This window comes from Arachis ipaensis, chromosome B2 (assembly GCF_059453495.1).
Source record: "Arachis ipaensis isolate K30076 ecotype BB chromosome B2, ASM5945349v1, whole genome shotgun sequence".
NCBI classification, from domain to species: domain Eukaryota; kingdom Viridiplantae; phylum Streptophyta; class Magnoliopsida; order Fabales; family Fabaceae; genus Arachis; species Arachis ipaensis.
In genome coordinates, this window is record NC_142437.1 from 84503889 (window position 1) to 84531257 (window position 27369).

Sequence of the window (27369 nt, forward strand, 5' to 3'; positions counted from 1 at the left end):
TAAAGAGATCTGAGCTCTTTCTGTAAGCCCATAATAGAAGATGTCTAACTGAACCCACTCTGAAAACATTTCAGAGGGGCATTTTTGTAGCATCTCTCTGTATCTCTCCCAGGCATCATAAAGAGATTCATTATCTCCTTGTTTAAAGCCTTGGATGTCCAGTCTTAGTTGTGTCATCCGTTTTGGAGAAAAGTATTGATTCAGGAATTTTTCTGTCAACTGTTTCCATGTCCTTATGCTAGCCTTAGGTTGGTTATTTAACCACATCTTGGCTTGATCTTTTACAGCAAATGGAAACAGTAATAATCTGTAGACATCCTGATCTACCTCCTTATCATGTACTGTGTTAGCAATTTGTAAAAACTGTGCCAGAAACTCTGTAGGTTCTTCCTGTGGAAGACCGGAATACTGGCAGCTTTGCTGCACCATGATAATGAGCTGAGGATTCAACTCAAAGCTACTGACTCCAATGGAGGGTATGCAGATACTACTCCTATATGAAGCAGTAGAGGGGTTAGCATATGACCCCAGAGTCCTCCTGGACTGTTCATTTCCACTTAGATCCATGATGGAGAAAGGGAGATGATGTAAAATAAAAATTTTATTTTTATTTATTTATTTATTTATTTAATTATTTCGAAAATAAAATAAATTAAAATAAAATAAATAAAAATAGGTGAAGATTTTTCGAAAAAATAAGGAGAGAGAAAGTGATCAGGAAGTTTTAAAAAAGATATGATTTGAAAAAGATTTTAAATTTTTAAAAAATATCTGAATTTTAAAAATAATTTTCGAAAATTTGTTTTTAAAAATAGAGAGAAAAGATATTTTTGAATTTATAGAGGAAAGAGAGAAACAGTAAGATAGCCCAAGATTTAAAATTTTTAGATCTAATGCTCCTTGTTTTCGAAAATTTTGGAGGGAAAATACCAAGGAACACCAAACTTAAAAATTTTAAGATCAAGACGCAAGGAAAACTCAAGAACACTTTGAAGACTCACAAGAATACAAGAACATGAAGAAAGAACACCAAACTTAAAATTTTTAGAAAACCAAAATAAAATTTTCGAAAAACAAAAGAAAACCAACAAGAAAATACCAAACTTAAAGTTTGGCACGAGATTTAATAGAAAAATTATTTTTGAAAAATTTTTGAAAAGAAAATAAAAGACTCTGACCCAAAAGACAAAAATTTCCTAATCTAAGCAACAAGATTCACCGTCAGTTGTTCAAACTCAAACAATCCCCGGCAACGGCGCCAAAAACTTGGTGCACGAATTGTAAATCACACTTTTTACAACTCGTACCACTAACCAGCAAGTGCACTGGGTCGTCCAAGTAATACCTTACGTGAGTAAGGGTCAATCCCACGAAGATTGTTGGCTTGAAGCAATCTATGGTTATCTTGTAACTCTTAGTCAGGAAAATAATAAAATAATTCACTTATCAATTTTGATTGCAAGGAATAAAAGGGCAGAACACAAATTATACTTGTATGCACTGGTGGAGAATATGTTGGAGTTTTGGAGATGCTTTGTCTTCTGGAATTCTGCTTTCCTCTGTTTTCTGATTCACGCACGCACGTCCTCCTATGGCAAACTGTGTGTTGGTGGATCACTGTTGTCAATGGCTACCATCCATCCTTCCAGTGATAAGGGTCCAAATGCGCTGTCACCGCACGGCTAATCATCTGCAGGTTCTCAATCGTACCGGAATAGGATTTACTATCCTTTTGCGTTTGTCACTACGCCCAACACTCTCGAGTTTGAAGCTCGTCACAGTCATTCAATCCCTGAATCCTACTCGGAATACCACAGACAAGGTTTAGACTTTCCAGATTCTCTTGAATGCTGCTATCAATCTAGTTTATACCACGAGGATTCTGATTAAGAGATCCAAGAGATATTCATTCATTCTATAGTGGAACGGAAGTGGTTGTCAGGTACGCGTTCATGGGGGAATGATGATGATTGTCACGTTCATCATATTCACATTGAAGTGCGAATGGATATCTTAGATAGGAACACGCATGTTTGAATGGAAAACAGAATTACTTGCATTAATTCATTGAGACACAGCAGAGCTCCTCACCCCCAACAATGGAGTTTAGAGACTCATGCCATCAAAAGGTACAAATTTCAGATCTAAAATGTCACGAGATACGAAAATAAACCTCTAAAAGTTGTTTAAATACTAAACTAGTAACCTAGGTTTACAGAAAATGAACAAACTATGATAGATGTTGCAGAAATCCACTTCTGGGGCCCAATTGGTGTGTGCTGGGGCTGAGACTTAAGCTAATCACGTGCATAGGACTGTTTTGGGCGTTCAACGCCAGCTTTGGATCCAATTCTGGCGTTGAACTCCAACTCCTAACTTGTTTCTGGCGCTGGACGCCAGACAGCAGCATGGAACTGGCGTTAAACGCCAGTTTATGTCGTCTATCCTTGAGTAAAGTATGGATTATTATATATTGCTGGAAAGCCCTGGATGTCTACTTTCCAACGCAATTGGAAGGGTACCATTTGGAGTTCTGTAACTCCAGAAAATCCACTTTGAGTGCAGGGAGGTCAGACTCCAACAGCATCAACAGTCCTTTTTCAGCCTGAATCAGATTTTTGCTCAGCTCCCTCGATTTCAGCCAGAAAATACCTGAAATCACAGAAAAACACACAAACTCATAGTAAAGTCCAGAAATATTAATTTTGCCTAAAAGCTATTGAAAATAAACTAAAAACTAACTAAAACACACTAAAAACTATATGAAATTAACCCCAAAAAGCGTATAAAATATCCGCTCATCACTCACGCGACCGTGCGGAATGGAGGAAATCGCAATGACGCGATCGCGTACCTGACGTGAACGCGTGGATTGGAATCTGCACAAATGACGCAAACGCGTGGATGACGCGGACGCGTCACATGCGCCACGTACAGAAAATATAGAAAAACGCTGGGGGCAATTTCTGGGCTATTTTGACCCAGTTTCCAGCCCAGAAAACACAGATTAGAAGCTGCAGCATGGACAATTCAAGTGGTCCCCATCCATCCATTGAAGATTTGATTATTTAAATTAATTCAAATTTAAATTCAAATCTTAAATTAGGAAAAGATATTATTTTAATTTTCAGTTTTAGATATTAGATTTTAAATTTATTAGGATTAGTTATAAAAAGGGAGAAACTTTCCTTCCCTTGTAGAGAGGTTTGGGGGAGATTCCACCTCATCCCATCAGGGGAACATAACTGACAATCCTAATTTTCTCTCTTTTCTATGAGCAACTAAACCTCCACTGTTAAGGTTAGGAGCTCTGTCTATTTGTATGGATTGATTTTATTACTTTTTCTATTTTAATTTATGTATGGATTTATATTTAAGAATTATTTTCGCTCTTTATTTTATGAATTTGGGTGGAACGGAAGTATGACCCTCTTTCTATTTGAGTTCTTGTAAAACTTGGAAAAGCTCTTTACTTGAACACAGCTTGAAAATAATTTCTCCTAAATTTTAATTATTTGAACTTAACAGGATACGTGACATATAATCCTTTTATTTTTGGGTAATTAGAGTTTTTGTGGCATATAAACTGGAATTTGATTATCACCCTCTAATTGGAATTAATTGACCAAGGAATTGGCTGTTGATGAATTTTAGAGGAGACTAGGAAGGTCTAAGGAATTAGGGTCTAGTCACATATAGTTTGCCATAAATTAAATCCTACATGATTAAAATAGTTAGTAAGAAAAATTAATCCGGAAAAATAGATAACTCTAAAGCCTTAACTGTTTCTCCATATATTATTCCCAACTTATTTATCTGCCTATCTTTAATATTTTTTATATTGTTTAATATCTTTTATACTGCATCTCAACCCTATTTTCTGTTTGTAACACTATTGTTGCTTGGTCCATCAATCCTCGTGGGATCGACCCTTACTCACGTAAGGTATTACTTGGTACGACCCGGTGCACTTGCCGGTTAGTAAGTGTGGTTGTAAAAATACCGCACTAAGTTTTTGGCGCCGTTGCCGGGGATTGACTGTGGTTAACAACTATTAGTTATTTGATTGTTTAGATTTGGCGTTTTAATTTTAATTTTATTTAAATATTATTTTATTATTTTTCAAAAAAAAAAATTCCTTGTTTCCTTTTTTTTCCCATTCCCGTGTCCCATTTGCGTTAATATTTTTTTCTTTTGATTTTTCAAGGAAAAAAAAAAACTTACGGCTTTGAATTTTTATTTTTTTTATTTCTTATTTTTCGTTTTTGTTTTCTTCAAATTTTTTTTCTATATTCTATTAATTTTGTTTTATTTTTATCTTTAATTTTCAAAAAAAAATCTTTAGTTTTAATAAATTTTTTTCTTAATTTCTGAAATTAAGTTTGGTGTTTTCTAGTTAGTTTTAATTTAAATTTTTTATTTTAATTCTTAGAATTCTGTTCTTTCTTCTTTGTTTTTCTGTTTACCACATGGTACGTTTAATCTTTTTTGGTGTTTTGTGCTGAGGAAAAATAATGGAGAGAGATCACGTGGGTTACTACTCACACTCAAGTAGTGATTCATATTATGGTGGATGGAGGAACTATCAAAATGTTGGTTGGCAAAACCAAAACCAAAGAAACTTCAATGCTCCATGTTCCAACTACCAAGAACCATCATATTTCTACCCATATCAAGAGCCACCATCAGATATTGAAGCTCCTCAGAAGAAGGGTGTTATGGAAGTAGAAATTTTTAATGCTATTCTTGCCCAAAACAAGCTTATGACTCAGCAATTAAATCTACTTACTCAACAGATGGGTGGCATGCAAGTCTCAGCTATCAACACCCAAAATCCTCTTCAAGAAGTCAATTACATGGGGAGTGCTCCTAGAAACCCCAAAAATGATCCCTATTCTAAGACTTACAATCAGGGGTGGAGAAATCACCCAAATTTTGGGTGGAGAGAGCAACCTCAGAGGCCACAAGATTTTAATCATAATTCTTAAGATGGTTCTCAACAGAATAATTTTAATAACCACCAATTTCAATCAACTCAGCAGGCAAACTCTAAATCCCAAGAAGATTCTGATTGGGAGATGATGATGAGTTTTATGCAGGAAATCAGAGCCTCCATTAGAAATTTGGAAGTGCAAATGGGCCAAATGAGCAAGCAATTACCTGAGAAGTCTGCAAGTACATTTCCAAGTGATACAGTGGTAAACCCAAGAGAAGACTGTAAGGCTATTCAACTGAGAAGTGGTAAAGTAGCTGGTGCTGAGACCAAGGTCAATCAAGAGTCAGTCGAAAAAGAAAGCCACCAAGAGGAAGAGGTTGAAATTGAGGAAGCTTGCAAAGAGGTGGAAGAATTCAAAGAAGAACACAAGGGAGTGGAGCTTGCAAGACCTCTCCCAAAGCCATCACCATCCAATACTACATTCAAGTGGGTAAAATTTCTATCTTTAACCTTTACATTCTCACTTGAATATGGACTACTGGAGACAGATGGTCAACTTAGAGCTCTTTGTGGCATTAAGAGCAAGAGGAAGATGGTTAGTGGTAAGAGTTGTCAAGCAAGGTTCAATATGGTTGCATGCTCCAAATTGAAGTGCAAGGATTGGTGTAGAGCTAATTTGAATGAGTCTAGAAAGTTATTTGGATATCTCTGTAAGAATTCAGATTGCTTGCCACCCGGTGGAAACAATGGTGATACACAAGAAAACGGGTGTAAAAGCAAGGTTTGGGACCCTGGAATTCATTCTCACAATCAACACTCTTGGGGCTTTGTCACTTGCTTCAACTTGCTCAAAGGCGTTATGCGCCTAGTTTGGGATCCCAGTAACCATTGGAATTACAAACATTGGTGGAGATTCCTGGATCAGTACAAGCACAAGCCACCATGACAAGAAGCTCACAATATGTCCAACTTAAGGACTTTAACTAAAAGTGCTTGGTGGGAGACAACCTACCGTGGTATGATCATTCTTTTTCATCCTTAGCTATTTTTCGTAGTAGTAGTTTTCTTAGTTATTTTATTTTTTTTATTAAGTTCTTACTAATTTTCTGATCATGCAGCTATTTTATCACAGGAACCGAACACCTCAGGCTAAAAAAAATAAAAAAGAGAGGCACATGACGCGATCGCGTCATTGACACGAACGCGTCAATCATGTGTGCGTGAAAAATAAATTTGAACAGAGAGTTGCACGGGAGTGGCGCAAGAATTATGCCTCTAGCACAAACAAGCCCACGCGGACGCATGGCTCACGCGACCGCGTCATTCATTATTTTTGCCACTTCACGCGACCGCGTCATCGACGCGGATGCGTGACATGAAGAATCGACGTAAAAGGTGTCTGGGTAGAGAGTTGTGCTGGCCTGAGGCAAGAAGTGTGCTAAAAGCACAAATTTGGTCACGCGGACGCGTGCCCGACACGTCCGTGTCAATTGCATACATGGCCATCCACGCGGACGCGTGCCTAACGCTAACGCGTCATTATGAAGAAAGCGCAATTCGCGCAACCGCATGCCCCACGCGGCCGTGTCACTTGCGCCGCCCAGTTTTCTTTCTTTCTCTCTCCCAATCCTAATTCTCTCTTATTCTCTTATCCTTTTATTTTTTCTTTCATTTTAATATTTGTCTCTTCTATTTTCAGTTCTTCTTTGCTTGAGGACAAGCAAACCTTTAAGTTTGGTGTTGACGCTGCGCTTATAGGTTTTCTAGTACAAAAGGGAGGCGAATCATCTTCACTGAGGAGCACAACCTGAAGAATAAAACGTCCGCTAAGATAACTCAGGTGGTTGAGTTCCTTTCATTCTATATTCCTTCCCGCTTTTACTATGTTATGTTCCGGTTTTCTGCTATTTTGCTTTGTTTGTTGCATGATCTTTTATTAGTTAGAATCCTAGGACTAGTTTAGTTTTCTTTTAATTGCTTTAATGCTGAAAAGATGTCTCATGTATTACTCACTGAGCTTAAATAAAAAAAAATATAGGAGTGATATATTGCATGAGAAAGTGGGTCTATATTGAATAATAGTCTTATTTACTTAAATGTGGTGGTATTTTCTGTGATTCTGAATGCATGACATGAACAGTGCATATTTTTTGATAGTGAAGTTTATGAATGTTAAAATTGTTGGCTCTTGAAAGAATGATGACAAAGAGAAATGTTATTGATAATCTGAAAAATCATAAAATTGATTCTTGAAGCAAGAAAAAGCAGTGAAAAACACAAAGCTTGCGAAAAAAAATAATAAATAAATAAATAAAGAAGCAGAAAAAAAAAGAAGCAAGCAGAAAAAGCCAATAACCCTTTAAACTAAAAGGCAAAGGGTAAAAAAGGATCCAAGACTTTGAGCATTAATGGATAGGAGGGCCCTAAGGAATAAAATCCTGGCCTAAGCGGCTAAATCAAGCTGTCCCTAACCATGTGCTTGTGGCGTGAAGGTGTCAAGTGAAAAGCTTGAGACTGAGCGGTTAAAGTCGTGGTCCAATGCAAAAAGAGTGTGCTTAAGAACTCTGGGCACCTCTAACTGGGGACTCTAGCAAAGCTGAGTCACAATCTGAAAAGGTTCACCCAGTTATGTGTCTGTGGCATTTATGTATCCGGTGGTAATATTGGAAAACAAAATGCTTAGATTTACAGCCAAGACTCATAAAGTAGCTGTGTTCAAGAATCAACATACTGAACTAGGAAAGTCAATAACACTATTTGAATTCTGAGTTCCTATGGATGCCAATCATTCTGAACTTCAAAGGATAAAGTGAGATGCCAAAACTATTTAGGATTGCAGTTGTAAACCCCACTATAAGAAAAGACATGGGCTTAATCGAACTCTCATTCTCATGCAAATTCACATCCTAAGCTTATATTAGTTTTGGTTGCTTGAGGACAAGCAACAGTTTAAGTTTGGTGTTGTGATGCGTGAGCATCTTGTCTATCTTTTCCTAGTGAATTTGCATCTAAATTATTGAATTTAATTAAGAATTAATTATATTTTAGCCACTATGGATGCTATTTTGAGTTTTGTACAATACTGTTTATTTTAGGTAGCATTTGGCGGAATTTGATGGAGTTTCTGCAGAGAAAGAGAAGAAACCAAGGAGATGACCAGCGAATACCGACGCGGACGCATGGCTCACGCGACCGCGCGGAATGGAGGAAATCGCAATGACGCGAACGCGTGGACGACGCGGACGCGTCACATGCGCCACGTGCAGAAAATGTAGAAAAACGCTGGGGGCGATTTCTGGGCTATTTTGACCCAATTTCCAGCCCAGAAAACACAGATTAGAAGCTGCAGCATGGACAATTCAAGTAGTCCCCATCCATCTATTGAAGATTTGATTATTTAAATTAATTCAAATTTAAATTCAAATCTTAAATTAGGAAAAGATATTATTTTAATTTTCAGTTTTAGATATTAGATTTTAAATTTATTAGGATTAGTTATAAAAAGGGAGAAACTTTCCTTCCCTTGTAGAGAGGTCTGGGGGAGATTCCACCTCATCCCATCAGGGGAACATAACTGACAATCCTAATTTTCTCTCTTTTCTATGAGCAACTAAACCTCCACTGTTAAGGTTAGGAGCTCTGTCTATTTGTATGGATTGATTTTATTACTTTTTCTATTTTAATTTATGTATGGATTTATATTTAAGAATTATTTTCGCTCTTTATTTTATGAATTTGGGTGGAACGGAAGTATGACCCTCTTTCTATTTGAGTTCTTGTAAAACTTGGAAAAGCTCTTTACTTGAACACAGCTTGAAAATAATTTCTCCTAAATTTTAATTATTTGGACTTAACGGGATACGTGACATATAATCCTTTTATTTTTGGGTAATTAGAGTTTTTGTGGCATATAAACTGGAATTTGATTATCACCCTCTAATTGGAATTAATTGACCAAGGAATTGGCTGTTGATGAATTTTAGAGGAGACTAGGAAGGTCTAAGGAATTAGGGTCTAGTCACATATAGTTTGCCATAAATTAAATCCTACATGATTAAAATAGTTAGTAAGAAAAATTAATCCGGAAAAATAGATAACTCTGAAGCCTTAACTGTTTCTCCATATATTATTCCCAACTTATTTATCTGCCTATCTTTAATATTTTTTATATTGTTTAATATCTTTTATACTGCATCTCAACCCTATTTTCTGTTTGTCTAACTAAGCCTATCAAACACTATTGTTGCTTGGTCCATCAATCCTCGTGGGATCGACCCTTACTCACGTAAGGTATTACTTGGTACGACCCGGTGCACTTGCCGGTTAGTAAGTGTGGTTGTAAAAATACCACACCAGTTCTCTTGAAAATTGATTTGTTTTGACCAAGTAATTGCATTCATATAGATAGTTGCATTTAGATAGGATGTATTTAGGTAGTTTGTTATATTGAATGAACGTTGATACCCTTTGTTTTCTCTTGATTCTAGAATGAGGACATGCTATGATTTAAGTGTGGAGAGGTTGATAAACCCCATTTTTAGGGTTTATCTGGTGCTTAATTTAGGGGATTTTATCACCTTTCTCACATTTATCCAAGAAAATAGCATGCTTTCATGATTGTCTCCTAATTTGTGCTTAAGTGTGAAAACATGCTTTTTAGGCTTTTTATGTGTTAATTTTGATTCACCTTTGATTCCACTAGATGCCTTGATATATTTGTTAGTGAATTTAGGATGGAAAGGCTAAGAATGGATCAAAGGGATGAAGAGGGAAAGCATGCATGGCGACGCGTACGCGTGGATAGCAAATTGTCAAGCGACCCACGCGTACGCGTCGATGCTCGTACGTGACTCACTTAAAGACAAAACGCTGAGGGCAAATTTTGGGCCTCCCAAGCCCAGATCCAACTTATTTCTGAGGCTATTTAAGGCAGAATTCAAGGGGGAGTCAAAGACCTTCCACCATATTAGTTTTAGTTTAGTTTTAGTTTAGAGTTAGTTTCTAGAGAGAGAAGCTGTCTCTTCTCTCTAGAATTAGGATTAGGTTTAGGTTAATTTCTTCTTCTAGATCTAGATCTACTTCTCTTGCTTCAATTTTCCTTTTGCTTTATGAATTCTTATGTAGATCTCCATTTACCTTTCAATGCAATTCATGATTTTCATGCTTTTTCATGTTTGATTTGATTTTCTATTATTGATCTCTTGCCATTGTAGTTAGATCTCTCTTTACTTCTTGCAATTCATGTGTTTACCTTTATTGCCTTTTATGTGTTTGATGAAATGCTTCTTTTAGTTATGAGTTAGATTTTATTCCTCTTGGCCTAGGTAGAGTAATTAGTGACTCTTGAGTTATCTAATTCTTTTGTTGATTGATGATTAGAAGTTGGTAATTGACTTGAATGTCACTATAGCTAGTCTTTCATTATGATTTGGCTAGGACTTGTGGAATCAAGTTAACTCATCCACTTGACTTTCCTTCATAGTTAGAGGTTAACTAAGTGGGAGCAATGGACAATTCTCATCACAATTGATAATGATAGCTAGGATAGGACTTCTAGTTCTTATACCTTGCCATGAGCTTTTCTAGTTGTTAGTTTATTTCTTTTGCAATTTACAATTCTTGTTTCTTATTCCGAAAATCCCAAAACATACCTCTAACCAATAACAAGAACACTTTATTTCAATTTCTAGGGAGAACGACCTGAGGTTTAAATACTTCGATTATTAGTTTTATTAGGGGTTTGTACTTGTGACAATTAAATTTTTGTATGAAAGAATTGTTGTTGGTTTAGAAACTATACATGCAACGAAATTTTATTAGTGAAATTCTATACCATCAATATTTCGATCATCAATATTATGATTTTTTAGTTTAATATTAATCATTCATTTAAAATATTTAATAGCTCATATATATTTGACCCACATACTTTAATATATTTTGTTAGTATTATTTATTAAATTTAATTATAAATACAAATATAATCATTATATATATATATATATATATATATTCTTGAATCTATTCCTATACATAGGTATTGATTATTTCTTGTATCATTATAGTTTTGCTATTGAAAATTGAGTTAATATTTCATTTGGCCCATGAAATTTGAAGTCGAATTCAAATGGATCTCTAAAATTATAATTCACTCAATTTGAATCCCAAAATTTTCAATAATAACTCGTATTACTCCTTGAACTAATTTCTTTGAACATGTTGATTTTACACATTAATTTGTTAAAATTTGGTCTCATTGCCTAAATTTCATGTAACTGAAATCTATTAAACCTCTCCTAAATTTGACGGACTCCCAACATCCTCACGAAGAGGACAATAACAAGTTTAATTTGGAATTTTGGAACTCTTGAGCAGCAGTCAAGCTTCTGAAAACTCTAAAAGGTCCCAATCACATGGAACTTGAATGAGGAATCCAAATCGCAGCAAGTTAATGTATTAAATCAATGCATTATTAACAAAAATCAGCTCAATGGCTTAGGCATGTTACAATTACAAATTTTAGGGCCCAATTTAAGTCCATTAAACTTTTGAGGGTCAAATTGAGTCCGACCTCAAATTTCAGGAGACAAATTGAGTATTAACTCTAATTTCTTTATTTATGGGCTTCAATTTTTTGGCTATTCTGAACCATTTATGGCTAGAGCCTAGTCGATTAATCTTTTTATTTTTTTTTAAATATTGAAAAAACAACAATTTTTTGGATGAGCAATTTTGAAAAAAAAAATAATATTAGCCACAAAAAAAAACTTTTATGTTAATCGTGTTACTTTTTTTAGGGATTTGTCGGATTTTAAGATGGATCCACAAAAAAATGAAAAAATGTACTAGTTTATTTTATACAAAAAAAAAATAGAGGCATCCGTTTAGTCCGGGAGTCAACCAACTTAATTTGCTATTTTTTTGGTTAATCAAGCTAAGTCGTTTAGGCTTACATTTTACGAATTTAGCTTTAGAGTTAAATACCCATCTATTTAAGTCAAGCAAACAAGCTAGTTCGATGGATTTGGCTCATTTTAACGATCCTAATTAGTTCAAGAGCTAGCTCAGATTAATCTTTATTGAATGAATTTCAAAATAATTCTAATTAATAATAAAACTTGTATGCTCATATGCAAATAAATCCTTATATATAATAATTTAATTGTCTTATCTATTATATATTTTTATTATGTTTTGTAATTGAAAATTATTAACATTATGCTCTCATTTCTTAAAAATATTAAATTTTTAAACTAGTGTTTAATTCATATTAATTTTAAACTTCAAAAATTAGCAGCAATAATTTAATATTAAAAATAACGATAAATTTGTGATCTAATTAGGGCAAAAATCTTTTTTAAGAAAAAACTTTTGTTTTGAATTGTTTGTGAAATTTTTTAGAATTAACATCTTCCTAGAATATTATAAGTTATTATTTATTAAAAATTAGCTAGCTAATTATTTGTCACGACTTTGAGACTTTAATTATTCTCTCGTTTAAAATAGCTTTAGATTAGTGACAAAAATGGAACAAATTACATTAGTGTGCTTTGACCTACGTTGTGTTGAAGGGATATCTACACGATCCGATCGATTGCGTAAAGCACGCGGTAGCAACAGAACCGGAAAGAATATACAGAAAAGACGGTTGCATTTCTATTCTATTAGTATTAGTTTAGTATTAGTTAGTGTAGTATTAGTTTAGTATATTAGATTAGTATTAGTTAGTGATTTTGGCTCATTGAGTTCTTTCTTTTGTGATGAACTGTTGGCTCCAGTCCTACATTTTGTCTCTGTTCTGTGGACCGAGGAGAAAGGGAGCTCAGCGGCAAGAGGATTGTAACATGAAAGAAGCAAGGAGGTCAACCTCTTTCAAATATACAACATGGGCTCTGACAATGCAATGTGGTTGGATTCTCATGTCGATCCGAACGAATTATCCTTTTCATGGAGGTAAATCTTTGCAAATTTGCTTCAAACTTTTCATGAATTTTTCGTAGATTTATATAAAGGTTAGCGATTAGTAGCAACATAAAATAAGGACAGAATAAGGACTAACATTTTTCCTCACAAATTAGTAGCAACATGAAATAATTGAAAGAAGTCTATCAGTTATTAAGTGGTTGCTAATTCCTCACTAAATAAGCTTTTCATTAGTGACTCAATTGCGACTAGTTACTTCTAAATTTTTTTCGGTTAACTTTGGATTTGTTATAATTCTGTGACGAATTTTTAATGATATTAGCGAGTAATTTACTACAGATTATAGGTAGGGTATAACTTTTATTTTGCAACAAGATTGCAGTTGCCAAGTTGCTCGCTAAATTAAAATTGCGACAAGTTAGCGACAAATGTATTTCACCCGCTAATTAGCAACTTGAAATTAGGGAATAAAGTGTGTCAGTTGTTAAAAGATCACAAATTTCTCGCTACTGAGATCCTAGGCACTTAATATTCATATTTTACTTTAGCGACTAATTAGCAAGGAACACTTCCCTAGCTAAATGATTTATCCATTGAGATAAGTAGGGATGTCAATGGGGCAAGGCGGGAGCGGGGGATGCCTCCCTGCTCCCCATCCCCACCCCTAGATTTTCTCCCCATCCCTATCCCCATTCCTATCGTGGGGGAATATTGCTCCCCATCCCCATTTTCCACAGGGCCCCATTCTCTGCGGGGACCCCATTCCCCATCTGTGTGATAGTTCTAACTAATTATTAATTTCCATATGAATAGAGCTGGAAGTATTCATCCTATACAAAAACAGCAAGGTTTTATACAAAAAGTCTAAACGACAAGATGGTGACTTCTCTCGAAATGACGCAATGGGGAGACGCAATAGCGAGCTAGAGGACAGAGCAGTGGACGAGGTGGGAGACGCGGCAACAGAGAGAAAAATGGACACGACGACAAAGTTATGGAAAGAGACGCCACAAATAGAGAGCACGGCGTGATGAAACGATTAAAAAACATATATGAGAAATAAACTATTAAGGACAATTCTATAAATTTATGAATTTCAGGAATTAGCGGGGACGGGGCGAAGATTCCCGCTCGGGTCCCCGCGCCTGCCTCGGGGGAATTTTGTCCCCCATCCCTATCTCCGCAGAAAAAATTTCCCACAATCGGATTTCCATTTTGGGCAGTCCCCGCAGGGATCCCCGCGTCTCGGGGAGTTTTGCCATCCCTAGCGACAAGTTAGCGATGACTGTTTTTCATCACTAACTTAATTTGAATTTTACAAATAAAAACTACTTGCTCGCTAAAAATAAAAATTTTAGTGACAAATTAGCTAGGAAATTGTTCATCGCAAAATGCATTTCAAGTCTTTGTGATGAAATTAGCTAGGAACATTGTTCCTCACTAATTAGTCTTTTCACACAAGGTCTATTTAGCGACGAACTAATATGTGAAACTGTTTTTCGCTAATTGTATATCAAAACTTGCGACGAAATAGTGACAAAAGTATCCCTCGCTACTTTACTTTTATTCGATTGAACTCCAAAGTGACTAATTTGCTAGAACATTGCTAGTCGCTAATTAATTTGTAACAAAGCGAGAAAATTTTCTCCGCTCTCTTTTTAGCTATAAAACTCAATTTGCGAGAAACAAAATTGCTCGTGAATCTCTTACTAATAAGTTAGTTTTCTCAAGTTTGGATATTTTGTGACCGTTTATTAATTTTGTCATTACTGCATCACTAATTCCTCGCTAGTTAATGATGGATTAGTGACAAAAAATATTTTGCGCAAAAATCCGTCGCTAATTTATTAAATTCTTATGGTGGATTAGGTATCCTTAGGTTGTAAAAGTAATAATTAGTTAAGTTAACATTACAAGCCAAATGCAGAATTATTATAACTAACATTATTATATATGGAATATGTAACACCCTCACCATCAGAGTGTCATACTTCTGGTTGTGCCACTCTGATAATAAGGATATTACGATGACTTCTATATATATAATAATAAGTAGGAGCCTTTACCTGAAATTCTGATAGACTTTTTTTGAAAAACCAGAAAATATATTTTTCTTTAATACATACATACATACATACGAAGCTCCACTACACTTTTACATATGCAAGAAACATATATACAAGTAATATACTAACATGTAATATAAAATTACAAATTCTATCCCGCTTTACAAAAATGTAAATAACAAAAACAAAGGCGAGAGAAAAATGTATAAGATAACACAACAAATAAAGCACAATCAAATGCTTAGTAAACTCTTCATAAACTTCCTCGTCCATTTCCTGAAAAGTATAGGGCTGTAGGGGTGACAAACAGTAATCACAATCACAAGCAATCAAACACTCAAACAAACAATCACTCACATTTCAACTACACAAATACCAAGACATAGACAAACAAATAACAAACAAACAATCTCAAGCAATGTGCAAACAAATGTAGTATGATGCATGCCTGTTCTACTGGCTGTGAGCTCACATGTTAGTTATACTGTTGTGCATCCCCAGGAGGAACATCCAGACTTATCACAAGCCGGTCTTAGGAGGGAGAGTGCCCTATCATGTCTTGGAAGGGAGAGTGCCCTATCACCTTCTCATTGGGGGTATCACCCGGACTTATCACAAGCCGGTCTCAGGAGGGAGAGTGCCCTATCACAACTTGGGAGGGAGAGTGTCCTGTCACCTTACAATCAAAGAGAATGTGAGAGAATATATCCCAGACTCATCACAAGCTGGTCTTGAAGGGGAGAGTGCCATGTCACATCTTGGGAGGGAGAGTGCCATGTCACCTTTCCCACATCCACACTGCAATTTATCTTTAAATTCACAATTTTCATCCACTTTCGGAAGATATAACTCATCATAACCCATTCATTTATTAAAGTAATCAACCGCATCGATTCGTGAGTAGGACTATGCCACCGTCCTCACCACAGACAGGACAAAACCACCATCCCACAACATCAAAATAGTCATTTAACAAGTTCATGTCAGGGAATTACTCAATTCAATCCATTATACCCACCCTGCAGCAGATTCAAAGCCTTTGAAATGATTATTTAACTCCATATGGAGGTTAAAGAGGATTACAAATTGGCTGAAAAGGCTTAACAGTTAAAAATCAGTATTATGTAAAATCTACACCATTTGAAAATTTCCAGATTCTTTTTCCCAAATTGGCATCCATTGAATACCAACCTAGCCAAATCCATGTTCCCAAATTAACTTCAATTTCATTTTAAGTTTAAACTTTTCCTAAAAAAAAAAAAACTCGAGAATAATTTTATTTCTCAATCATAATCTTAATTGAAGCAAAAGTCATTTATTCTTAAATAATCACTTTCATTACTTTAAATTCAATAAAAATCCTCGAGACATAGTCCTGTAATTTGAATTAATAAAATAAAATACCAAGACAAGGTTTTTGGTCTTTTGAAAATAACAAAAATACTCGTCATTCTTATTATTGAATTTTATTCAAAATCTTATAAAAATTTTGACAGAACCTCCCGTAAAATTTAGGCATTTTCACCCTTGAAGGGTTCCATCCAAACCAGATATCTCTCAAACACTTCTCAACCATTTTCAATACCAAACCATTTCTCAACGTATATAAATCAATTTGTAACACCCTATCACACTAAGCTTCACCTTATAGTCATAAAGCAAAGGCGATAAAGTATCACGACAGTTCTAAAGCTCATACAATAATATATAGTCCAAGGAAGTATTACAAACTAGAAGCTTGATAAGAAGAATAGAAGATCAAAGAGTAAAAGTAGAAGACACAAAGCGTGAAGCATTCATACATGATAACTAAGGCGTGACGGCACGAAACAAAACAATATATATATATATATATATATATATATATATATATATATATATATAAAACCTTGCAAAAGCTTCAAGATATACAAGATAATAAATATAGGATAAATAAATTATACATATGTACAATAATCAAAAGGAAACTAGTCACTGCCCGCGGAGCTTATGCCCGCTAGTTCAACAAAAGATACAACAGAGTTTTTAAGTTAAAACAGGCTACATCCTATCTCTCAAAGTTTTCAAAATAAAAGTCTCTAAGGAATATCAACAAAAAGGAGAGAGATAAATATAACAAAAGAAATAAAAGTAAAACCGGGGCCATCCTACGCTCTGTCACCATCCGCAAAACTCACTGAGGTAGGGTGTGACCAACAATATATGGTATGAGAACCGGGAGTTCTCAGTATGATAACAGTGCCCAATAGATAAGATATAAGGTTCCGAAAAGCCAAAGGCAATTTTAGAACTTCCCATATGCATAATATCCAAACTAAAAGCACATTTTAAAATCCATAAAAGGGTTATCTAATTTAAGAGATTTCTACTCCAACAATCACCACTGTCCCAAAGCTTTCGCCAACCTATCTTCCATGTGATCCCATCGCCACCGCCTACGAACATCCTTAATCCCAGTAGAAAACACAATTAAATGCAGACAAGTAAAACACAAGCAAATTTCATATACAGCAAGTAACTCAAGTAGAATTTAATCATGTTATACAATTAAGCATAATGCAAGTAATCAATCTAAACAACAAACATAAAATGCATATGATAAATGTCAGTCCTATTGGCCATGATATCACTTGTCGGTTCAACTGTCAACTCGATACATCTCCTCGGGATATCGGTTCAAATGCCCTATCAAATCCCTGAGATACAGCGTCCTAGCACACTCTTACGGGATATAGTGTCCGAGCACACTTTTGTGACACAAAAGGGTGCAGGCAGGAGACTGCCTCAGACCCCACATCTGAACGTAGGCGAGATTAACTACCATCCCTACACCGGCACCATAACCTCAACAAGCGAGATTAACCACCGTCCTTGCCAGGTGCATAACGACTTACAATAATCTCAAGAGTCTTAACCTCAATAAGTGGGATTAACCACCGTCCTTTCCAGGTACATAACAATTCACCAATGATAATACCTCATTAGCTTTCCTTTTCTCAAATCATCATCAACATACTACTCTACCAACCCACCCTAGTTATTCCTTCCACAGTACGTTACAAACCTAAGTCACCGTCTCTAAACTCATAACAGAAAATACCCTTTTTAATTCACCCAATACACTCTAGCTCATCCCAAAGCCTAAACACTAGTTAGAGAATCTTAAACAATAACTACAGAGGTTTAGAAGACTAGAAAAATGGTTAAAAAATCAAAAATTCAATTTTAGCAAACACAGGGTGGTCATGCGTATGCATGCCTTCCGCGTAAGTAAGAAGTTAAAAAATTTCATGTGTCGCGTATGCGAGCCACTTCCGAGTATGCATGGATGTTGAAATTGCAAGTGTCGCGTACGCGAGCCACCTCCCGCGTACGCGAGCCACCTCCCGCGTACGCGAGCATTTAAACAGAATGGCTGGCCCGCGTTGCATGCACCTGCCGCTTACGTGAGATTTCAAAAATGTCCATTGTCCCGTATGCAAGCTAGTGCCACATACTCGCGTCGCGTGACACTGCCGCATGCGCATGCATACCAGATTTCCAGAAAGCTGTTTTCTTGCAGAAAACTCATTTTTTCGACTAAACTTCAAACGCGCATAACATTTTCGTTAAAAATCATTTTTCGTCCATTCTTCAAACGTTATAAACTACACGAACCACATTAAAAACCAGTTTTACAAAATTTGAGAATCTGAAAATCAAGTTATAACCCGTCAAAGTTGGGTTGAAAATAGATTTTTATCAAAATCCTCTAGTTTCAAAACTTTCAAAGCAAACCAAAATTTTCCATACCAATCTCAATACTGTACACTTCTACATATATCAATTACTTCTCAATCATTTTCCAACCATCGAAATCTAATTTACCTTGCTTCCCAAATAAATCATCCTTATCCTCTATAATCAACTACCTTCACATTCTTACCTCCCCAATCATTATCCAAATTTAATAATTATCATCAATCATCACCAAAAATCAGAATTTATCATTCATTCCATAGCCTCATAACAAATCTCAATCATATACATCAATTTCATTCACATGCTCATATCAAACCTCCATTCCACTAATCACACACATCCCATGAATCAAATCATGCAATTCAAACCTATCTTAAAGGCTACTAGCCTAAGTTTCACACAAACTTACATATTACCTAAAGAAAAGTGAGACCATACCTTAGCCGATTTCTCCCAAACTTCCAAACAAGCCACCAAACCAAATTAACAAGTTCTAGCCATCAAAGCTCAATTCCAAGCACTCTAATTTGCCAAATTAACCCAATCAACATGAATTTAATCTAGGTTCATAGCAATTCACCATAATCAACACTAGTGTTCGAAAAATTGACAAAACACAAGGGTTTTGAGTTTTCTTACCTTACCCACTAGTACTTGAGGTGAAACCCAACAATCATCCAAGCTAGATAACACCTAAATAACCAAAATTCTGACCATTTTCACAGCAGCAACAACCATTAAACACATCACGTAGTTACGGTAACTCAAACCTAAGATATTAACGTCGTGAAATCCTTAATAATTTATAACAGAACAACAGCGGAAAGAGTTTCGAAATAAGAACTACTCACAGTACCAAAAAAGAATGAAGGAATGGAGCAACAACAGCCCAGGTGATCCATTCCCAGTGACAACGACGGTGACAGACACGGTAGAACAGTGACAGATGTAACGACCCAACTTCTAATACGTCATGATTGTACCAAAAGTAAGGCGTTACTAACCTGTTTTCCTTATTTACCATTTAATATTGAGCCTTTAGTTCGATATCGTGTTTCGATCTTTAATAAAAAGTCAGAAAATGTTTTCAACTCATTAAAAATCATATACCATACATCACCAAGTAATAATAATCACATAATTATTAATAACAATAAATCTTACACAAGTAAATCAAAACAAAACTCAGACGCAACGCCTATTCCTCTATATAAAATAAAATCTTTGAGCAACAAGCGAGGGAACTCTATGAAGGTAACTTAACTCATAAACAAAGTCCATAATCGCCCGCAGCTTCAAATTGAGTCTTTGAACCTGTGTCACTGAAAGGGTGGAAGATATTGGGGTGAGAACAAACCACACGTTCTCAGTAGGGATGGGAATACCATCAAAGCAAATAAATACTTGAAAATAGAATTAGTTTCGTTTTAAAAGAAGTTTATCCTTGAAATAACCCTTTGAAAAAAGCTTTATGGAAAATATTGCTTTGAAAAATCGTAAAGAAACTTCTTTAGTTTACAAAATAGCACGGTGAATAGTTTGAAAATTGGAAATGACCACATGCATATCTATAGGACTCCCTACCCAATAACTTACCCCATTTAAATCTGAAACCGGGTATAGCTACAACATACATTCTCAAGCTTTTATCCAACACTCCGTTCAGCCTATCTCTTCCATTACCACAGTCTATCAGCATATATATAACTCAGCAATTCAGTATTAAACTTAATTTTCAGTAAACATCTCATTATCAATATCAAGTACAACCCTCAGCGTCACCACCGCCAGCATGAGAGATCTCTCAGTTGTACAAACACAAGCAATACAGGCAAGTAATACACAAGTAGATTCAAGTAAGGCAAATAGCACATAATCACATAGTATGGCATATACAATTAGGTAAACCAATACAATTAAGCAAACCCAAACAATTTAAATATATGCAAATGATGTACGCCTACCCTATGGCTAATGATATCATTTGTCGGTTACAAAGCCAACCCGACATGTTATGGTAGCTAACCATTGGACAGTCCCTGCGAGCGTGCATTCCCAAGCTCAAAATCATAATCAATCAAAATAAAATAATCATGGGGAGAGCTCATCCGGAAAGGTCTAAGTGTCCGGCCATATCTTACGACGCAGGGTCAACAGAATCTCAGATCTCAACCTGGAGCAAGTGGAGCCGACCCACTGTATCTACCCAAGGAAAATCTGAAACTCAGATAGTTTCACAAATCTTAAATCAACCTCGACTGGGAGCAAGTGGGGGGCTAACCACTGCATCTACCCCAAGAGTCTCAAACTAAACCTGGAGCAAGTGGAATTACTCCACTGCATCTACCCAGACAGGTATATCTCACCATGTCCCGGAGCAAGCAGAATCACTTCACTGCATCTACCCAGGCAGGTGTATCTCACCACATCCAGGAGCAAGAAGAATCACTCCACTGCATCTACCCAGGCAGGTGCATCACAATCAGAATCATATTCAATATCATTTCATAATCATAGTCAATCTCATCATCGATTTCATTCTCAATCTCAATATTCAATCTCATTCTCAATCTCAATATTATTAAAACTCGCCTATTGTCATCCTTCATCATCATATTTAATTACTATTCATCATCACAATCACTTTTAGTCTCAAGCATAACCTTCAAACTCACACTCCTATTCCCAAACCCTTGAATTTATAATTAATTTTCTTCTTAGTGTCCTTAGCTAGTTAACCAAATCTCTTCTCATTATTATAAAAACCAAATAAGTTAAAATCATAAATCAATCAAATCATAAAATCTGATCCTCTTTGAAATCCTTTAAAACATTTAAATTTTATCTCTTTTGACAATTAATTCAAACCAAACTCGATTTTTAAAATCATAACCAAATCGCCTCCAAATTCTTAGAAAAATTTCGGCAGTATCTCCCCTAAAAATTGGAGTTTGCCATCCATCACGGGTTTTCTCTTTTCAAATCCGTCATTTAAGACCAATCATTATCGATTTAAATCAAAGAAAATCAAAATCCAAAGATTCAATTCATTTCATCCAAAAATCCAGAAATCAACCAGTTCGATAACAACACAACATATCAATCTCAACAGAAAATCATTCATATCACAGGAATTAATCTATTTGCATTAATGTACAAAACTTATCAGGTATTCAAAGCCCCAAAACATTTTCTTATCAAAACAAACCCCTACCTCGATTAGCTGGATTCACATAGATTAAATGTGGTAACTCCCTTCTCTTTTAATTTTATGGCAGCAGCAAGCACGCAACTGAAACAGCAGCATTGACAATCTCTTATGACAATGACGATGGTTGCAGCAAGACAACAATTCGAATTGGATAAGAATCAAAAGCAACCATAACTCTGGAAGATTCAAAACAAATCAAAGACCAGAATTGAATTAAAACAAGAACATGGCAATTAAAAGTGACAAAACAGAACGTGCCAATAGATCAAAACCAAGGAGAAGAGTAGACCAGAATCAATATAATAGAATTCAGAACCAGCGGTAGCAACCCCAGCAGCCCTCACTTCACAGACAATTCCTCTCTCGAACGGGCAACAACAATCAGAATCTCCAGTGGCGACGACAACCAAGCTAGGAGATGATGGCAGCAGCAACGGTGGTTCTGGAAAACAGACGCGAGGTTGGTTCACCTCCATAGCGATGACGAAAATAGCATCAACCTCCGCTGCCTCCCTCTTCGAGTTCTATTCCTTGCGTTAGTGATAGTGGATTCCTCTGGTGGCAACTCGGATAGAGGACTCTACCCACGACCAGAGGCAAGGCAGTGCAGCCTCCAGCAGTGGCGATGGAGCATGCGACAGCGTCGGTGGTAAACCCTAGTGGCAGTAGCGACGGGTCAATAGCGCTCCTTGGATGACCACGAATGCGACAAGTCCAGCGGCGGTGGGAACAGCTGAGGTGACGGCGACGTGAAACACAGCTCCTCCCTCATCTTCGTCTTGCTCGATGACGACGGCGGACTCCAAGATGGCCGCAGGAAGCTCGATGGCGTTCGGTTTCTATAGCGACGACAGTGAGATGTCGGTGATGGCAAGCCAGACGGTGGCTGGACGACTTGGCATGGCTCTCCGATTCCTTTCTTTTCTTCCTATGCTGTAGGGGCGCGGTTTGAAAGAGGAAAGGGGTGAAGGCTGCGTGTTTCAGAGGTTGGGGAAAAGGGAAAATTAGAGTTAGGGTTAGTTTAGTAATTTCAAATAAAAATAGGAATAATATAGTAATTGAGACTCAAATTAAACCCAACACTAATTATATATAGAAAATACTATTTGCTCATCAATTTTACAAATTACTTTCAATTAAATGCTCAAATCCAAGATTTAGAGATAATACGATTAATTTTCTTTATTCATAAAAACTAAAGTATTAAATTCTAAAATCTTAATTAATTATTTAAATCAATTTATATAAAATTCATATTATTTTACAATTACTGAACTTTATAATTTAAATATAGAAAAACTCAATAATTGTAAAATTGGATTAGGATCTTAATTTATTTCAAATTCAATTAATCGAAACTGTTTTTAATTATTTTTAATAAAATAATTTCTGAAATTAAAACTGTAAATAAATATATTATTTGAAATTTGTTTATAATAAGACTTTTCAAAAGTTTTGGGTCTTACAACAAAGCTCCGGTGAAATCCATGAAAACAAAAAAATAGAAGCAAAACTGGCAAGCATCCCCTTCCGGTCCTCCAATCGCAGCTCCAGCAACGAAATCCGGCGAGCAAAACAGTGGTAGAGAGTTCCAGTAGTGACGCAGCAGCTTAGTGATAACGTACCAGCCCCTCCTTCTCGAATGCTGAGGCGTTGGTGGAGAATTTGGCAGCGGCGATGATGAAGCACGACGGTGACACGGGCTTCAACAATGGTGACAACGAGGATGAAGCCTCTCTCTCTCTCTCGCAATGACGGCACCAAGCCCTGCTGACGTTGTCTCTCTCTCTTTTCCCTCCTCTCTTTTATTCTTCTCCCGTTCTCCTCCTCTAATATATGTTCGCACATGTATGTGTGTGAAGAGGAATGACGGTGTGAGGGTGGGTGAGGGATTAGGAGGGTTAGAGTTTTGATTTGAAAATTAGGGTTAGGGTTGGGTAAAAAAGGTAAGAGTATGATATGTATTTTGATATAATTAGAAAATGGAATAATAATTTAAAAATTAAATATAATTATTTTTAAAGAAATACTCTAATTTAAAATTAGAGGTAAATCCATTAATTTTCTATTAATTTATAAAATTGAACTAAATTTTAATTATTCAAATTAAACTAACAAATTCTTATTATTTTTTAATTACAAAAATTTTAAATTAAAAAAAAATATCTAATTATCATAAAAATTATATAAATTCTAATTGATTTTAAACTCAAATCTCATAACTTTGATTTAATTACTTTAGTAAATAATTTTTTGTAAAAAAAAAATTATAAATAAACATAATAAATCACAAATAACTTATTATTTATTTTCTAAAAACTCGAAACCTTACAAAATACCATACATATCACACCATTTATCTAATAATCCTTGAAGGATAAATATTTATATTACATGCCACAATATTCTTTAATGTTAACGCTGTAACTGAAGTTCAGTAATGCAAGATGATCAAATGGCTTATACTTCAAAGGGTGCTCTTCATCTATAAGCTTTTCAGGTGCTTGAAGAATCCCTTTGTAAAAGGCAAACAAACCAAGAGAGTACCTCGTTTCATTCTTCTTATTATTATTCATCACAACTTTATGGTTCGGTGACTTGATTCTCTCATTGCTCCATGCCTACCAAAAGAGTAATAAGATCATATATAACATCATCACCAAGAAAAACTACTGTGCTTTCATTATAATCAGTGGATTATATAACGGTAGTATGTAGTGGTGCCATTTTAGTCTTTCTTATTTAACATAGTATTTATTTATATAATAGTAGTATGTTATTTAGTATTGCTTGTACACCAGATTGCCATTTTTTTTAATCTGGTATAATTAATTAAAGCCACCCTCTTTAATTTTTTTTAAAAAAATATAAAAATTTATTTTCCTTTTTGCATAAACTAATTATAATATCAAATTCAAACGAATGTTTTAAAAGTAACTTTTTCAGTAATTTTATTTTTGGTGAAGAGAAAATCAAAACAACTGAACTATATACATACTAATATATCAATAAATACTAACTTTTTATTAAACCTCCACATTTTTAATATGTATTCATACTTAGGTTACTGATACCTTCACTATATATATACTAGTATATTAGTAAATACTAATTTTTAATTTATTAAATATGTATAAAAATAATATAAATTGAATTAGATAAAATGATAAATGATTTGGATTTTAATAAAAAAGTTTTAAATAATAAAAATAATAATTTTATATATATATATACACGGGAAAGGAAGTGAATGATAATTAATTACCATTAAACCATCGCCGGCCATGACCACAAAGGAATTAGTAGGAGAAAAATCAACATGGATCCAATTCCCATCTTTTGTCTCCACCATGAGTCCATTGACATGGTTTTGGTGAAGAATTGTTGTGAAGCTCTTGTCAGTGTGACACACCAAACCCAGTTGAGGCTCATCAACAACCTCTTTTGGTGATTTGTGTGCCAACAACCTTAGGAGATAACTTGTGGACCCCATGTATGCTTCATAATGCTCCTCCATTAGACCATAACTTTCAAATATCATTCTTGCTACCATTCGATCCAATTCTTCTGCTATCTTTGCATACTCAAACAAATTCTTACTACAAAAGTCAACAATAAGACGAATTAATTAATTAGGATATAACATGTATGTTCAGTATTTATATAGATGTATAGAGCATATTTAATGCTTGTTCCAAAAGCTTATTTTTATTTTTATACAAACTTAGCTATGTGTTGGAAGAATGGTTAAATGTGTGATTATTTCATGTATTATAAGTGTTCAAAATATACTTATTATACAATAATATATGTCTCTCTAATTTTTCGAAATAGAAAAATATCTTCAAAAACAAAGAGATTAAAAAAGTGAGAAAGTAAAAAAATAGTAATAATCATCATGAGGGAGTTCATTATCTTAATTCAAAGTGATTAGACTTTTATTTTTTGTTTTATCAATCTTTTTGTTTTAGAAAAATTAATTATTTCAAAAATTATCGGATTATTATCGCATCCTAACATAAGTGTAAAGACTAAGTAAAAAAAAAAAGCAAGATATTATTATAGAGAAATGATATAACACTATCAGATTTTATTGTTTTTGTCACCCGTTAATTATTAATATTTAAAAATATAAAATAAAATACATTGTTAAATTATTAGAATAAAAAAATTAGACTAAAGAAATTAAATTAATGACTAAGTGATAATCAAAAATAATAAATTCTTATCGTCTTCTATTATTTCTCATTATTATATTATGTATAAGTACCAGAAATGATGCCAAAGAGATATAGCTCAAATGACATAGTTTCTCCATACTCATTTAGAGATTGAGAGTTCGAGTTTCACTCTTAATTTTAAAAACAAGAAGTACCATAAATGATGATTTCCATTAGGCCACAATTTTTGAGCAAAGCCTTGAATGTTGTGAAGCGTTGTTCCCTCATCTATGCCCATGCTTTCATGGAGAGGAATCTTGGGGATCTGTCCAACGTAGCCTTTCAAGGGCATCCCCTCATAGTTGTTTCTCATTTTTGTTTCTGTTGGGAGATCAAACAGTTCCTTCATGGAATTGAAAACACCATTTTCAAGCTCATCACAAACTTTATCATACACAACTACAAAGCAGCCATGTTCTTCGAGTGCTTTGCGCACCCTCTCGCATGCAATTGACCAGGAATTGCTTCCCGGCTTCAGATCTTCTTTGGTGAAGTTTAGAATTGGAAGCTTCATTTTTTCTTCAGAACCCATGAATAATCAATAATTCTCTCTTAATTAATTGTTGTTTCTTACATAGCTTTTAATAACCTTTTTGGGTTTTGGGAAATATATATAATATGGAAGTTCGAAATGGGGTGAGGAGAAAAGTGTCTATGATTATTTGGACAAATAAAAATACTAAATGCAAAGAAAAAAATATTAGCCACCAAATTAATCATCGTATATTTGTTGTGTGTAGATATTTAATATTTATGTTGGAGAAATACTTAAAAAATCATTAAAATTTATTTTTTTGTCATTATTTTTAAACATCAATAAAAAACTTTTACATTAATAATTTAACAATATATTTTTAGTCTATATTTTTAAATATTACTGATGAATTGATTATCAAATTAATAAGTTTTTGATAGTCTTTAATATTTTTATTTATGTTATTTAATTTATTTTATATATATTTTATATTTTAACATATATTTTATATTAATTATTAATATAATGATAAATGTTTTATATAAACTATATAAATTAATTAAGGGTTGATTATATGTGAGTTTGATTTGGAGAATGTGGGTTTTGTTGGGCCTTTAATTTTGGCGGACTCAATTATATAATGAAAATGTACATAGAATACAGAGTGTCCTCGTTATAAAAAAAAAATAATAATAAAGAAAATAGAAGAAAGAAAAAGAGAAACCCATTAATTTTTTTTTTCTCATTCTATATCTCTACACATTTAAAATATGTATGTATGAGAGCAACCAGCCACC

The 27369-nt window shown here is 34.7% G+C and overlaps 1 protein-coding gene across 1 annotated transcript; it reads right to left on the reverse strand.

The window, feature by feature from the left end:
* Nucleotides 1-24151: 24151 nt before the first annotated feature.
* LOC107625404 (2-oxoglutarate (2OG) and Fe(II)-dependent oxygenase superfamily protein) lies at nucleotides 24152-26698 on the reverse strand. The gene is made up of 3 exons (XM_088505235.1): nucleotides 26253-26698; nucleotides 25143-25476; nucleotides 24152-24498 (listed from the first exon to the last, which is right to left on the reverse strand). Exons 1-3 carry the CDS (start codon nucleotides 26627-26629, stop codon nucleotides 24268-24270), a joined length of 942 nt encoding a protein of 313 aa, XP_088361361.1. The 5' UTR covers nucleotides 26630-26698; the 3' UTR covers nucleotides 24152-24267.
* Between the last annotated feature and the right edge of the window lie 671 nt (nucleotides 26699-27369).